Raw genomic sequence first — 15,355 nt, forward strand, 5'->3', positions numbered from 1 at the left:
TTTTCCAGCTTGATTTCCCCCCTTTCATTTAATTTTTTTTTATTGCTTAAAGTATTAGAAAGAGTATTACATATGTCTCCTTTTTTTTTTCTCCCCTTGACCTTCCCCTGGCTCCCCTACCCCACAGTGTCTTGTGTCCATTGATTATGCTTATATGCATGCATACAAGTCCTTCCGTTGATCTCTTCTTACCCCTCCTTCCCCCCCGCCAACCCTCCCTGGACTAAGTGTCACAACCAACCCGTTCTTCTGTTGGCCAGCTAGCTCCTCAGGTAGTTCCACAGAGACCTTTATCATATTCATGAACATATTTTTCCTTCCACAATCTTCTTTTGAAATCTTATTAACCTCTTGGGAACTGAAGTCTATATAAGTGAACTTAATATCCCCAATTTAAACTTGAGATATACAGAAATGACTATTACTTCATTTGCCACTGTGTCATCCTACCATGTCCTCACATAACGAGGCACCAATATTCCTCACACATTGACCCAGCAATTTTGCACATCTGGCCAAGCTCCTGTGCCAGGCCACTTTCACACGTGCTCTCGTAAACCTCACAGCAGTCCTACTAATTAGGTCTGTAGCAGAGACTATGTTATTTGTACAGTAAAACACTGAGTTCTGTTTCCAAAAAGCGGTGTCACTGCTCCCTGTTTTAGCCCTGTGCTAGCTGGGCTGCTTAGCGCAGTCATTTTCAACTTTTTCACCAGCAAGGACCCCTCTCATTCATTTTCTCCTATAGACTTGCTTGCATTAAATAGTCCCTATTTTAAAAGTAACTAGGTTTTTAATTAGTTAATCAGACACACATAAATAGATGTCATTCAAAGTTACTGAATTGACTGTCAGTCCAAAGCAAAAGCACCCCCTATTCAGGTGGCATAGATAATTTCATCGTGGGTGAAACAGACAATTTCAATGGCTTTTTATGGAGCATTAAAATACACTTTCCCAACTCTCTGGGGCCTGGGTCTGAAGGCTGGGAAGCACTGGGCCAGACATTTCTTCGTGTTCTCTCTCTCTCTCTCTCTCTCTCATCTCTCTCTCTCTCATCTCATCTGAGGAGCTAGCTGGCCAGCAATCCTGTCACATGGTTGAGAGCCATTTGGCTGCTTCTCCATTGGGGCTTTTCTCCTTCACACGCCGTGGCTCCCAGGGTGGGGGGCAGGGGCTTCAGCACCCTCAAGAAGAGCTCCTCGGTAGCCACACCGTGGCACTGCATCACAGTCCTTTAATTAGTCATCTTAAAGAAAGGCCTTCCTTTTTGTTCAGCTTATTTTTCCTCTGGGACTTAAGTGTTAAAACAACAGAGGCAGCAGGAGAATAGTTGCTTTGGGACAGTCCTATGAGGTCAAGTTCTTCAGCCCAGACCAAATTCTGCAAATGCAAATCTGCAGAATGCCGCCCGGATGGATGCTTTGAGTGGTACCGTCCACAACTGCTTTTTGTACATTGGGTTGTTACCAAAGGAGAGTGCACACCCACAGAAACAATGTTGTAGAAGCACCTTTCTCCAGGGGCTCAAAAAGCTTGACATGCATTATCTCAGCCAGTCCCAAGCCTTCTGTGAAGAAGGTGGAGGCAGGATTATCATCGTTCCAATGGCAGTTCTCAAGAACCTTCCGCACGTACCAGAATTAGCCATGATGGTTCAGAGCATGTCTGGTTCAGAGCAGAAACAGACAAACAAACATAAGACATTTCACTGAGACTAAAGTCAGAAAGATGGCTACATAGTAATTAAGGGTATGTTGGCAGGCCAAATAGAAAATGGGTTTTAAGCTATAATCTTCCTGTATTTATATGACTGAACTGATATCCACATAGAGATGTGTGCATTTAGAGTTGCACATAAATAAGTTACATCATTATACACACATGTAATAACAAATCCACATTCATCTTATATTTTGAAGCCTTGGGAATACCTGTGGTCAGAATTATCATTTCTTTGGAATAAAACTTGACTCCTCTGGAAATATTTTATAAAACTAACCCATTCTAGCATTAACTACTCCAGAGCTATTTATTAAACACTAGAGTCCTGGTGCATGAATTCGTGCATCAGTGGGGTCCCTCGGCCTGGCCTGTGGGATGAGGCTGAAACTGGCTCTCTGACATCCCCCGAGGGGTCCCAGATTGTGAGAGGACACAGGCTAGGCCGAGGGACCCCACTGGTGGATGATTGGGGCCGGGGAGGGACGCGGGAGGTTGGCCAGGCAGGGAGGGACCTTGGGAAGGCTTCAGGGTGTGTTCGGCCTGTCTCACTCAGTCCCAATCGGCCGGACCCCAGCAGCAAGCTAACCTACCAGTCAGAGCGTCTGCCCACTGGTGGTCAGTGCATGTCATAGAGACTGGTCGACCGGTTGACTGTCTGCTCCCTGGTGGTCAGTGCACATCACAGCAAGCAGTTGAGTGGCCTTAGCATGTCATTAGCATATTATGCTTTGGTTGGTTGAACAGATGACCGGCTGACTGGACACTTAGCATATAAGGCTTTTATTATATAGGATGGTTTCTACTATATTCCCTAGTACCTAGAACAGTGCCTTGCAAACACTCAAACTCAGCAAATATTGGTTGAATGAGTCTATGAATGTTTCAGATGGTCCATGATTTTAAGGAGTCAAGCCTGTTTGTGCAGAGAAATGTTTTGGCTGTTTTTCATAACAATTTCAAATAAAAAGCATTGGAGAAAACACTTTCTCTAGCTTGACCTAGTTAGGCTTTGATTCAAATAGGATGCTTTTGGGGGAAATTTCCAAGATAATGATGACATGGGGTTTTAGAGATCTGATGACAGAAATAGATGACAATGATAATGATAAAATAATACCATTATAACTCTGAGAATAAAGGCATTAAATACATATTAATAATTAGAGGAGGTGGCTCAAAGTAAGTGATGATGTCAAAATGCATTACTGTGGACAGACTGACTTTGGTCTCTGTGAGAGCCACACTGCCCTAGTGAAAGGACAGTCAAGCCTGTGAAAGGGCACAGGGGACAATTCTATGGAGAGTGGAGTTAAAGTCCTCCTGGGAGGAAAGCGCCCACCCCCACAGGTAAATCATCTCTTCCAGGGCAAGCCAGGAAGAGGTTCATTCACTTCGTGTGGGTGAACACACTTGTCCCAAGAGGCCGTTTTACTTACAGCTTCTTCCCCCGGATCAGGCTCATTTGTTTTTATATCTCAAATCTATTTGCAGTCGGTGCTCATGTCGCATGTGTTATTATAAAACACCTTTCGGTATGCCACTGCCAAAAGGGAGTGCTCCAAACACATGTTCTCCTACGGCAATAACTCCTTAATATAAACTGCATTTAATAAAACTGGTAGTGACTCTAAGAGGGAACAGAGTAAGGCATATTCAGATAAAATGTCTGGAAGAAATTTGCAATTAATATTTTACAAGACATTTAGATTCCACCAATTCCTTCTTGCTGTTAAAATTTAAGAGCTTTTTCAAAACTGTATTCCTCTCTGTTATTACATCCTTAATTAAATTAATTTATACAGTGAATGCTCTAATGATACTTGCTGTAGATTTTCAATCAAAACGCCTTATTGCTAGAGACAATGTGTGTTAGGACCTTGAAAAGGAATGACACAGGCACAGAGCCGTCACTGGCACAGGGATATCTGGCCCTGACATCTGATTATTGAAAAGATTGTGGTAGTTGCTCTGCGCCGCAATTAAGGTCTTCATTTTATTTTTTAATTAAGCTAAATTAGGTCAGTGTAAACAAAATGAATCTTGCAAGTTGCCTTTCCAAGGGTTTCTCTCTGGGAAATACAAAGGCAGATGACGGCATTTCTATTGAATGATCCCACTAGTTATGTTGTGCCTACCTGAAACTCTAAACAAAGGAAGCTAGCCCTAAGCCAAAGGCCTGCTGTCAAAGCAGAGGCAACCAAACTTTGTCCAAGAACACAAATGGCCCAGCTAAGGAAAGAGTCAGTCTAACAATTTTGCACCAAACTCAATGGCTCATCAAGTAGCCCGGCCTGTGGCCTGTGCAGACACAGTCGCAGTGTGCTCTGCGGGCTATGGAAGCATGATGCACAGGGAATTCAAGGGTGCGTGCACAGGTGTGTGCATGTGTGTGTGTGTGTGAGAGAGAGATCAGAACAGCTTAGTCCCCTTAGTACACAGTAGGCACTCAATATCATTAGTGATTTGTTAATCTGATGAGATGTCAGTCATAAGTAGGGCACTGCACATAAGATTTGATCTGTTGCTCATACTTCAAGTTGCCATTTCCGAAAGAGAACATGATCAAACCAGGGAAATGAACCCCAGATGCCCATTCCTTGTTCTATGGGTTGAGCTACTGAATTTACTCCCTTTATTTTTAATATTCTATTTCTAGGATTCGTGTTGAGCATTTCAGAAGACATAAGGCTCAAAGTGCTTCTCAGTCACAGGATGAGAGACAGGCTTGAGAGATGGGTCCCTAATGGCTTTGCACTGCTGAGTACGGCCCTGACCCTGAACCACATACCCTGCACCCTCCTTGTACAGGGTCTCTGTAACCCACACATGACACGAGGGGAAGGGTGTCTGTATATAAAAATCGAAGAGCAGACACAGTCCACTGCATGACACACAGACCCGCTGGCTTTTTTTCACCTCTCCCATAGCAACCAAGTTCTTTGTCTCTCTCAGGAAGGAAAGAAAGATGGTCCCTAAACACCTAATTTTGGTTGCATGACAGAGTTTCCATATGATACAAAATACCAACTACAAAAGAAAATAGAAAAAAAGTAAAACAAAAATCCCTAAACACCCAGCACTCTTTGATCTTGTTTTAAATTGAATGTTTTGGACACTTAAAAAAAAAAAAAAAGGCAGCAAGTGCCTTTTTAATGGATTTTATCCACAGGAAAATGATTACAGCAGGAAAGCTTTAAAGTGTCAGCTGGTGATGCGTTTTTCTTTATCCCTTTTATTTTTATTCAGAGAGATATTAAAGGCATATGGCACAGTGCATCATTAATTTCTTATTAATTTCATAATATGAAGGCAACCAGTAAAAATAGTAGTGATACAACTTTAAATTACTGAGCTCCTTGGTATTTAATGAGAGACCGAGCACAGCAGGGGTTCTGTTAAATTAAGTTGTGCCTTCACATCGCAGTGGGGAAACAGGTGTGTATTGGTTTAGAATTATGGAAATGTTGACTAATTCCAAGGCTTGTAATCAAACAGCAAGGCATCCTGTAATATTTTTTCCCTAAGAATATGCATTAATCTTTTATGTCTGGTCCCATTTCTTCCTGTCCACCAAAAGCTCACAGCTGAAAAGAAACCACTTTCATGTTATTCCTGTAGCTGTTAAGGGTGATGTTTATCAGATAAAGCTATACATAAATGCAAGACCGGGAACTCTGTTCCCATTTACCTAATTGGAAATGGCAAGTGTGGCGGCAGTGTGCGTGCTGCGAAGGCTATGAGCCTACAAATCAGACCCGACATCTCAAAATTTTCATTTAACCCACCTCAAGTAATTGGGCATATGAAACTGAACAGGATAAAAAGAAAACCCAAAACAATCCACAAACCATGTTTTCCAACCCCAGAATCATTGTGCTTAAACAGGGGTCTCCAAAATCACCATCCCTGACTTGTGCATGTACAAGTTTCAAGAAGAGAAAAAAAGAGAGACATAGGTGACATTCTTTTAAAATACAGAAGATACTACTGGTTTGCTAAGAAAAAGGTCAGAGTAAGATGTCCCAAACAGAAACACGCTCATCAGTCACTTGTGTGTTTCTCAACATGGCTCAGTCACCATGTTCACTCCGGGTTTCCTGAGAGCCAGTTCACACATGAAGATGGCATGCTGAGAGCTGTGCTTCTACTGGGGACAAACGCAAGCCAACCAAACTTTGCATTCATTTAAAACAGGATGTGATTTGGCATCTATCTATCTATCTATCTATCTATCTATCTATCTATGTATGTATGTATATATATCATACATAGAAGGGATTTGGTTGTGTTATTATGACATAACATTGCAACCTCTTCGAATTTACATTGGGAAAAAAATCCCATACACATGGAAAATGGAAGCTGAAGTACTACTTTCTTTTTTAAGTCACTTAGACATAGTAAAAAACCCCTCACAAGTTTCAGAGAGAAGTAGTTAAATCAAAGTGGGAGGGAGAATCCTCAGGCCACACGGTCGCTTGCTGGACCTTCTCTTTAATTTGCTCACATGAAAAGGGGAACGGCAAAGTCGTGTGATTCAAGACGAGGGTCACAATTTATTATTTTTGGGTAATTAAGAAGCTAATGCTGTGAAAACCTTTTGTTGAGTCTTGCCAGTACAAATATTATAAACTTTTCAATGGATCTAAGGTGAATTACACAAATGGTCTCTTTTGTGGGTGTGATGGAGGGTAAAATTCGGATGTGTGCGTGCATCTACAGAGACAGCTCAGTGACACAGAGGTAGAATTACACCCTGAAAACATTAGGGGCATTCTGTTACCTTCCTTCTATTCTTACCAAACCACATTTCAATAAAATAATTAGCAATACACTACTTACCCACAGGTTCTTCATATAACCAATGCACATCATTATGATATTCAATGAACTCGGCACTGATATTTGAGTCAATGGGGGAAATATTCAAACAGCACAGGGATAGTCATACTAGCATGCACTATATAAAATTGCCCCCAAACTCCAGAAATCATGTAGTCTCATAAAGTAGTCACATAAATCAGTTCACTTCTAGAGAATTGTACTCATCATCAGATGTTATCGGGAAGGAAATGGAAAAAAAAAGTAAGCTTTGTATTTTCTGTTCTCTATCAACACGAAGCCACAAACAGGGCATTAAAACATTGACTTTGTTAACCACCATTGACTGCTTAGAAGCCATTATGAGGTTTAATATTATAGCTGTACAGGGTACATTTTGTTCTTTCAAAAGAAAAATCTGAAGACTAAATTTGAAAAGGGGCTCCTGGTGAGTAAAAGCTTTTCCTTTTCCATTTGCTTCTCTTGTGTGAGTTGGTTTTTTTCCTCCCTTTTAAAATCTTAGCCCACCCAATACCCTTTGGCAGCCGCTGTGACCCAGTGGGGTCACTCTGATTTTCTAACCAGGGGACACGCGGTTTGAGAGCTCTTTCCGTCGGCATTAATGCGGATGCTTCTTTATGGGCCGGCCAGCTGGTTTGGCTGCCGCAGGGGAGCAGAGGGGTCAGCACACACTCCTCAAAAGACCAAAGTCATTTTTGGCACTAAGAGCCCATAACTAGAACCTTCAGTTGAAAGGACCATTTTCAAGCAATAAAGTGATTTTGGTACAAAAGTAAACTGACTCACCCCAGGTAAAGTTTTAATATTGTGCAGTGCATTCTGGGCCTCAAGTGCAGCTTTTCTTGTATAAAACGTTACGAAACAACAACCTACAGAGAGAAATGAAAAGGTTTTTAGAAATGTCTGTGAAAGCTTTGCTTAGATATAATGGAGACTGTGGCGAACAAATAATCTACTTAAAAGGATGCACAATTTAAAAATAATAAAGTGCATGAGAACAGTAATAACAACATCCCAAGCATTTACACAGTGCCTTTCATCCTGAATCATATTTATTAGCTTTGCCCGTGTTGAGATAAATTCATAGCTCTGTGCACCAGCCACCTGGAACACAGCCCCTCGGAAATGAGGGTGTGTGTGTGTGTGGGGGGGGGGGGGGTGAGCTGGTAATAGGGCCGCACAAAGAAAAGTGTTTAATCACAACAATAGCAGAAACATTAACTATGATTTCCTTAAAGGGTATTTCTAGGACATCACACTTTTAAAACACTTTCTAAACTCAGTGGTTTAGACAACTGGATTATAAGCCTCTTAAAAGCCTGGATAATGCTCCATTTTATCTCCACCACAGTACATAATGCAAAGTCCCGTACATGAGACACTCAAGATTTGTTTACCAGAATGAAAGACTCTATTTTTACCAGTTAGCAACTACGTTACAGTACAGGTGGCCACATGTCCAAACAGGTATCTGCACACTCTGTCTTAAACCTGGCTGTGGCATATCAAGTGGCAACCTCTTGATTCCTTATCTCAGAGCTGATGGGGTCCAGGCGGCATGCCCCTCTGGGAGAGGCTGGCATCCACCTCCACACAGCCAACTCCCTCCACCAAAGAGACGGTGTCAGGGCCTTGGACCATCCTTCTGTGCTCTGAAGGATGGCAGACTCCTCCCTCGACATGTAGCCAAGAAGACTGGGTAACAGATCTGGTTCAACCAGATAAAGTCACCAGTTAACAATCTGTTAATCAGCACACAGTTTCTTAGCTCAACCAGGCTTAGAAAAAGGGTGTGGACAAAAACTAAACATTTAAAGAAAAAAGATGCTGCCTCTGACATGGGCTGTCTTTGGGCTGAGAAAAAAAGGTGGAGAGACACTATCACCAAGACAGTACGTATTTTACTCCCCTTCAGTACAGGATCCTAATTCACAGAGATGGCGAGAGCTTTGAGAGGTTCTCCTATGCAAGGATAGCAAGTAACAGGAGAGAAGTACATGACGCCTGAGGCATCAACATTGGTTGGCTCTATTTGGGGGAATGATGAAAATAAGACGAAGAGGGGGAAAAAAGGCACAGTTGGAGGGCAGGGAGCTGGGACCACTGACCATCTTTGGAGTTCTAAGCTGCCACTCTGATTTTTCAAACCAAACGCTCATTCAAAGGTAGAGGGGGAAACAAACGTACAATACTGTTCAGATAGCATTCTGAAATGCATGAGAGATGCCTCCTCCTCGTTTGGAAAGAAATTTGGAAGCCTGTCATATATTTGATTTTATTGGAACCTATTGAGATGAAATATGCAAAACCTTTTACCTTAAGGACAAAGTTGAGTATGAGCATAGCTTCCTGGCATTTAAAAATACAAGCATCGAGAGATAGGAAACCCTTCATATATATATCACTGGCATGACAGAGGAAATTGGAAATTAGGAGGTTTCCTTAAAGAATCACAGGTGAACAGCCTGACCATATTTATATGAACTTTCATTTCAGCTATTTTGACTTCTTTGACCAGAGTTCATTTAGCCATGCTGCCTGATGGTAGATTTTTTTACTGAACTAATCAAATTAACGAGTGGTTTTAGTTTCTCTGGCATTAGGTAAGCCCAAGAAAAGCTATAGGAATGGCTGTAGATCAAGGAATAATAATACGTACAGCAAAGTCAAGTCCCAGCTTCCAGTACCCATAATCGCTCTAAGAAGAGGAAAAACTACCAGCTATACTTTTCTAGGCTTGGCATAGAAAGAAAAGCAGAGAAGGTCCCACCCATTGCCTTCTGAAAGCTTCTAACAACCAGACTCTCAGTAAGTTCTCTCCCGATCCTGGGCTTACAGGGTTAGACGCCAGGTAAGGATGCAGTAGGGAAGGCTCGGAATTTCCCCTCAACAATCAAAGCTTCAGAAATAGTGGAATCTGATACTTTCATGCAGGTGGGTTTTGGAAGTGTGAAACTTGAAAAAAAAAATTAGGGCTGGGGTAGAAGTTACAGGATAGTTTGCTTGCCTGGGAAGAAGGAAGTTAAGGAAGATGAAAAACAAAGCCAGTCTGGCCACGCTCAGAGCTAAGAATGAAGCATTTAGATTGGTCTAAAGAAGTGACAGGAGCTAGAAATGGAGAACTAAACATGATGCTAAGATAAACGTACAAGCAGCAAAGATGATGGAAACTGAGGGAAGCCTGTATGCTCAGCCAACCTGAAGAGCTCTGACGGATACGCAGTGGGCTCAGGAATAAAGCAAGCTCTCCTGCCTTAAACCCCAAACAGAATGCCGACCATTTCCCACTGCCTGAAACCCACTGGGGAGAACAGTTCATTTCCTGTTTAAGTATTAACAGGGTGTCCTCAGGGGTGGCAAAGTTTCACCGTTCCTAGCTATTAACATCTTAGTATAAATTTGGCTGAAGTGTTTTCCTCTTGAACAAAGTTCTTAGTGGATGGAAGATGGTTTTCGTTGGTTTTTGAGAAAAGGCAAGTTTGAAGCTGAGGGCTGAGCAGTGCAGGATGGGGATGAAGGGGGAAAGGAAATGAAGAGAGGAGTCTAACGTATAGAAGGGGAGATGGGAAGATGCCCCAAATCTCAAACTCTGTCCAATTTAATCAGGGGCCTTCACTGCCTGTATAACTGAAAAGGTGAAACCAGGCATTCATGATGCTGGTCCTTTCCAAACTGTGTATAGCTCGTAACTCTCACTCCATGCCCATGTAAACAACGGATGCTATTTTTTTTAAAAATGCTGCCAAGATCAGCTCTAGTTCTGGTTGCAATGCATTGGAGAAGCCCTGGCATAACATTGGTGATATGCTTCCCTCGCTACTCGCTGAACCCAACCCAACAGCTCAGCACCCAACTAGGCACCTTTGAAGAAGGTGTCCCAGCTCCAGGTGGGCACAGCCCGTGGCCTGGAGAGCAGCGCTCAGGCTGAATTTCTGCTCCGACTTGCAGCCTCCACTGGGCCCCATCATGCAGTGAACAACTTGCAGAAAGGTGGGGGTGCTGGGGAATATCACCCCAAGACTCTTCCCTTTGGTTTCTAACATTTGAATCCTGAGTGACGCGGGAAAACATCTAACTTCCTCTGTACCTTAGCTACTTTAGCTTCATCACTGCTAAGTCAGTGAATAAAAACCAGGTCTGCCTAAAATCCTCCCCAAACTATATGGGCATAAAGGCAAAGCGTTTCATTCAGAACAAATTTTTAAGGTCAAAAGTCAAAAGTATTCTTTATCTTTCTTGGGCTAAAAATGTCTTGCATTTCATTCAGCATGCATACTGATCCACTTGATAAAAACAGTGTTTGATTAAATTATCTTAAAATTTGCAGGGTAAACACAGAATTATAAATTTAAATAGTTCCCTTAAATGCAGCAATCTATTTTTCCCCCGATGGGACTTTAGTCTGTATACTTTCAGCATAAGAATGTGTTAGAGACTCGTTTCTATGAGTACTCTCTAGAAACCATAGTCTTTTTTATCCATCTATCATTTGATATGCTCACTTAAAATTTTCGATTCATTGACTCGCAGAGATTATTTCAGCAAAGGAAGGGAGAAATATCATTATTTGCCCTGATATGGTAATTACCATGGAAAAAGTTCAGGGAGCTACTACAGATCCCAGAAGATCCATGAAGGTTCAAGAAGGATGGAATTTTCTTTCTTGCCTACCCTAACCGGAGGTACAGCTGCTAAGGGAACCACCTGTCTCCGAGATTTCCCCACACCAGCTGTAACTCAGGGCTGAAATCTACTGGATGCATTTCCAGGTCAGCTGCAGCACCAGATGGCTCGGCAATCTGATTCTGGGGACAGACTCCTCCTCCAGCAGGTCTGCTTCCAACTTCATCGTAAGGTGGGTGGTTAGACACTACACCATCCACAGGTCTCTTCAGTGGTCAGCAGCCGCCACAGGCACCAAGGGGACAACCCCTCAGCTATGGGGGTTCCAGGAACGTTCATGAATGTCAGCCATGGGAAGTGACGCCCTGGGGCCTCTGGGGGATGAGCAGAGGCTAATGCAGTTTGATGAGTCAGGTGCCTCAGCAAGCCCAACTCCTTTTCCTGCTTAATGCTGCTCATTTTTGCTACTTCATATTTTTCTGCTTTGCTCGTTTGACACTAATAAGCACTTGGACTTCACAATTCTCGCCACCTTTATCCACTCATTCAGGAGTTTCTGCCAGTGGCAGTAGCCAACTTACAAAAGATGAACATGACCTTCCACACCCAAGTTACTTTATGGCATCCTGCTTTCCCAGTTTCATTGATACAATCCATCTTTCACGTGTCTATTTATCAACCCCAGTATACTGCTCCTTAGAAGGGCTTTTCAAATTCACAGGTGAGATCGGTCAAGTGAACCAAACACCTGTCTCAGGCCTACACAGAGCTCACATGTCCACTGCTGATGACTCCTCCACTGGTCATCAAGAGATGATGAGTCTGAAACATCATTGGTAACACATTAATGCATGGTGAACATTACATCTCCCTGAGAATTTATTTTGCTGCTTGAATTTGTACATCTAGCAGAGCCCCTAGGCAGGCAATGTAGGACAGATCAAGTGCAACGGTCGGTGGAAGAGGCCTGGAAGGGAAAGACCCGGGGTGCAGAGGTCCTCGGTGAAGGCCAGGTGCAGCGCCTCACATGAGCCGCAAGCGAGTGGACGCTGGGCACTGAGGGCAGGCGAGAGATACAGAAAGGCCACCTGGTTCCAGAGCCCCTTGTCTGCCACCCCTCTGTCTCCTCAGAGCCCCGACAAGGGGACTGGGAGCCTTTCACACCCAGGTTCCCACAAGTGGACAAGTTTAGCAATCTAGTTGCCCATGTTCAGCTTGGAAAGCGAAATGTAATCAGTATTATAATTGTGCAGTAAGATTAGAGCATCTTGGATCAGAAGTTGAGAGTGGCAGTTCCCAGGGAGGCTGACTGCTAGACAGTCCAGACAGGGGAGATGCATCTGACTGTATCTCCTCACAAACCGTTTCTGCTGTTACGAAGGGTTCCCTCAGGTATTCTGCCGGCTTAATTGCTGAATAATTTGGGACACTGTCTTGAGGTTTCTGCTGTTTCCAAAGATAAAGCTCTGAACAAGACAGGCCAAGACACACACACACACACACACACACACACACACACAATGGTAGTATATTTAAAATCATAAAGAAGACACTCAACTTTACTGAAAGACTTTAATTTTAAATGATCAAGTAGATTTATCCTCAAAGAAGCCATCTGGATTATCATAAATCTTTTCAAACCACAGCTGTTTCTCTTGAAAATCTCTGCTTGGAAACTCTTGGTAATACAGAATTTTTAAAAAATGCACTTCGTTTGTGGAAACCACCAGTTTACACCATGTTTTGCCCCAAGTCAAACAGTAATTTGTTTACGTCGTCCAGTGTGGAGGGTGGTGTAGACACAGCCCTGGAGAATGATGCCAGAGGTCAGATTTGTAAAAGTACCTCTGCCCCGAAGCAAACTGACCCCGTACTCATGGCAGGGGCTTCCTCCAAGGTTTCCAGACCTCACCAAGGTGGGGAGGAAGGGAACAAAGGTCTGAGGCTCTGAAGAGCCTTTGACTCTAAAATATAGACAACAAGGCAGTTTGCATCATGTCTGTGTGCTTGTTGTACGGAATCCAGGTATAAGGACGAGAGGTCAGTGACTTGAATGGTTTTCAATTATCGAAACAGTCGCCCGTCAGCTGTCGTGTAGACTTTTCAGGTCACAGGCCAACGATTAGGAAGCCAGCCCAGCATGCGGCTGGTCTAGTGTCATTCCTCACACGTCTCCTGGAGCCACCAGCCTGGGCTGAGCATGAATTCTCCTGGGAATGGTGCTCTCTTAAATGGGAGAAACGGCCTCTTTAGAATGTTCTGGCTCTAACGGCAAATTCGTTTTCTGATGCCACTCCAGTAATATCTTCACATGGAAAACTGTGGGACATTCTCTGAAGTACACAGAAATAACTGTACACTTGAGGATGGAGGAGAGAAGGTGAAAAAAATGATTTCCTGCAACTCTGTAGGCTAAGCCACTAAAATAAAGCGTATCTCAGGTTTGGAGCTCATAGCGCTGTGCACGTGGACACCGGTCTCCTCAGATGGACTCTGTCCACTGGATACACAGGGGCCTGCCATGTCTCCAAGGCCATTCAACATCCTCCTCCTGAGAAATCGATGTTATTTGATTAATCTAAGCAAATGAACACTTGAAAACAGCCACAGAATGATCAGCTGATGGTTGTAGCAGACAAATTCAATTCAAAATACATTTGAATTCTGGATGTCAACAGTCATCACACTGTGAACTGAAAACCCCTTTAACATCTGCGTCTAAATTCTTAGGGGCTGGCAGATCGAGGGACAAAGGCCCTGGAAGGCTAACTTAGCCAACCCGCTGTGGCTTTTCTCTTTCTGTGTTTGAAGATCTCTTTTGTGCACATTTGCAAGCAAAGTAGGTGCCTGCATTACACAAGTTGCACTGCAACTGGGATCTTGGCTTCTCGTCAAGTCCGTCGCATCCAGGCCAGTTGAAGTCAAAAGAGGACGCACTCTTTCTTCACCCTTGATTCCCCTTGTGATCTATTTCCTCCCTCAATCTTCGCCACTCTATAGAGAATTTAATACTTTTTCCGAGTCCAAAGGTTGTTGATCTAAGTGGTGTATGTTGTGTCCAAGTGAATCTCCCACACACCAAGCTCTCCACTGTCAACCATCGGCCTCACCCCTGCCAGCACCCTGGACTCTCAGTTTCTACAAAGCAGTTAAAGGTTCAAACACTCCATCAAAAGTCCCCTGAATTGTATATTTAAAGAAAACTTAGTGTTAACCTTAAAAAAAGAAGTAGATTACCAGTGGTCTGGAAGGTGATCCTCAGTGCCTTGACACAAATACCATTCTTCAAAAGTACACAGATGTGTCCTTTCCTTGGCTCAAAGTTCCCCCACCAAGAAGAGCTAGTGCTGCCAGAGCAAAACCATGTCAAATGTACTGCGATTAATTTGTGGCTTCTATGGTCCAAGTGTTTATTTTGTTTACTTTGTCCTCAAAACATGAGTCCCAAGTATTGCTACCAACTACACCAGCGGTTGCCAACCTTTCGGACCTCACGGACCACAGGCTGGTGACCGCTAAACTACATGGTTACATTAAGATGCAGCTCCCATGCTGCACAGCATGGGCTTGCATTCCTGCTTCCATTTCCTTACCTGGGCTCCTCTCAACTTGGATATTGCATCCAGACGGCTGCAGTGCCTGACGCACACTGAGAGACACGAAGGCCAGGAATGAGAAAAGTGGCATTCGAGGCAAATAGTTAGTTCTAGGAAGAACCTACAAAGAGATGACGTTTTGTTTTGCAAGCCATTTACTGCCTCTCCCCCAAACATTTTTTTGCTTTAAACTCAGAAAAAGAAAATCAGAGGAAGTGAACATGGCATTCTCTTGGCTTCTGTGCCCCTTCCACAGAATCAGAGTTTTATAATTCGTTAACTCAACTACCCTAACGAGAAGCTAATAGATAAGGCAAAACCATCCTAACCATTATTGGTTGACAAGACCCTTCACACGGGGCTGTGCCATGAACCACTCAACAGTTTCTGTCTGGAACCCTTTCAACCTCCCTCATGTCACCAAAAATGCCCTTTTATAACCAAAACCTCTCTTGCTTGAAACTTCTAACCGTCTCCTAGGACAAACCTTTTTTCTCTATCTAAAAGTGGGTCTTCCATAGCTAGCATGACAGCTACCCAACACAAATGCCACATCCTGTAGAAATCAA

The 15,355-nt window shown here is 43.3% G+C and overlaps 1 protein-coding gene across 11 annotated transcripts in view; it reads right to left on the reverse strand.

Annotated features, from left to right (window-relative positions):
* The window catches only part of CELF2 (CUGBP Elav-like family member 2), a 559,234-nt gene that overhangs the window by 106,463 nt on the left and 437,416 nt on the right, over positions 1–15,355 (reverse strand). For all 11 annotated transcript variants that reach the window (XM_036341344.1, XM_036341358.1, XM_036341273.1 and 8 more), the window contains one exon: positions 7,354–7,436. In XM_036341344.1, the coding sequence (XP_036197237.1) occupies positions 7,354–7,436 (83 nt within the window). The remainder of the gene's footprint in view (positions 1–7,353; positions 7,437–15,355) is intronic.

Source organism: Myotis myotis, unplaced genomic scaffold, assembly GCF_014108235.1.
Source record: "Myotis myotis isolate mMyoMyo1 unplaced genomic scaffold, mMyoMyo1.p scaffold_m19_p_1, whole genome shotgun sequence".
Classification (NCBI taxonomy): domain Eukaryota; kingdom Metazoa; phylum Chordata; class Mammalia; order Chiroptera; family Vespertilionidae; genus Myotis; species Myotis myotis.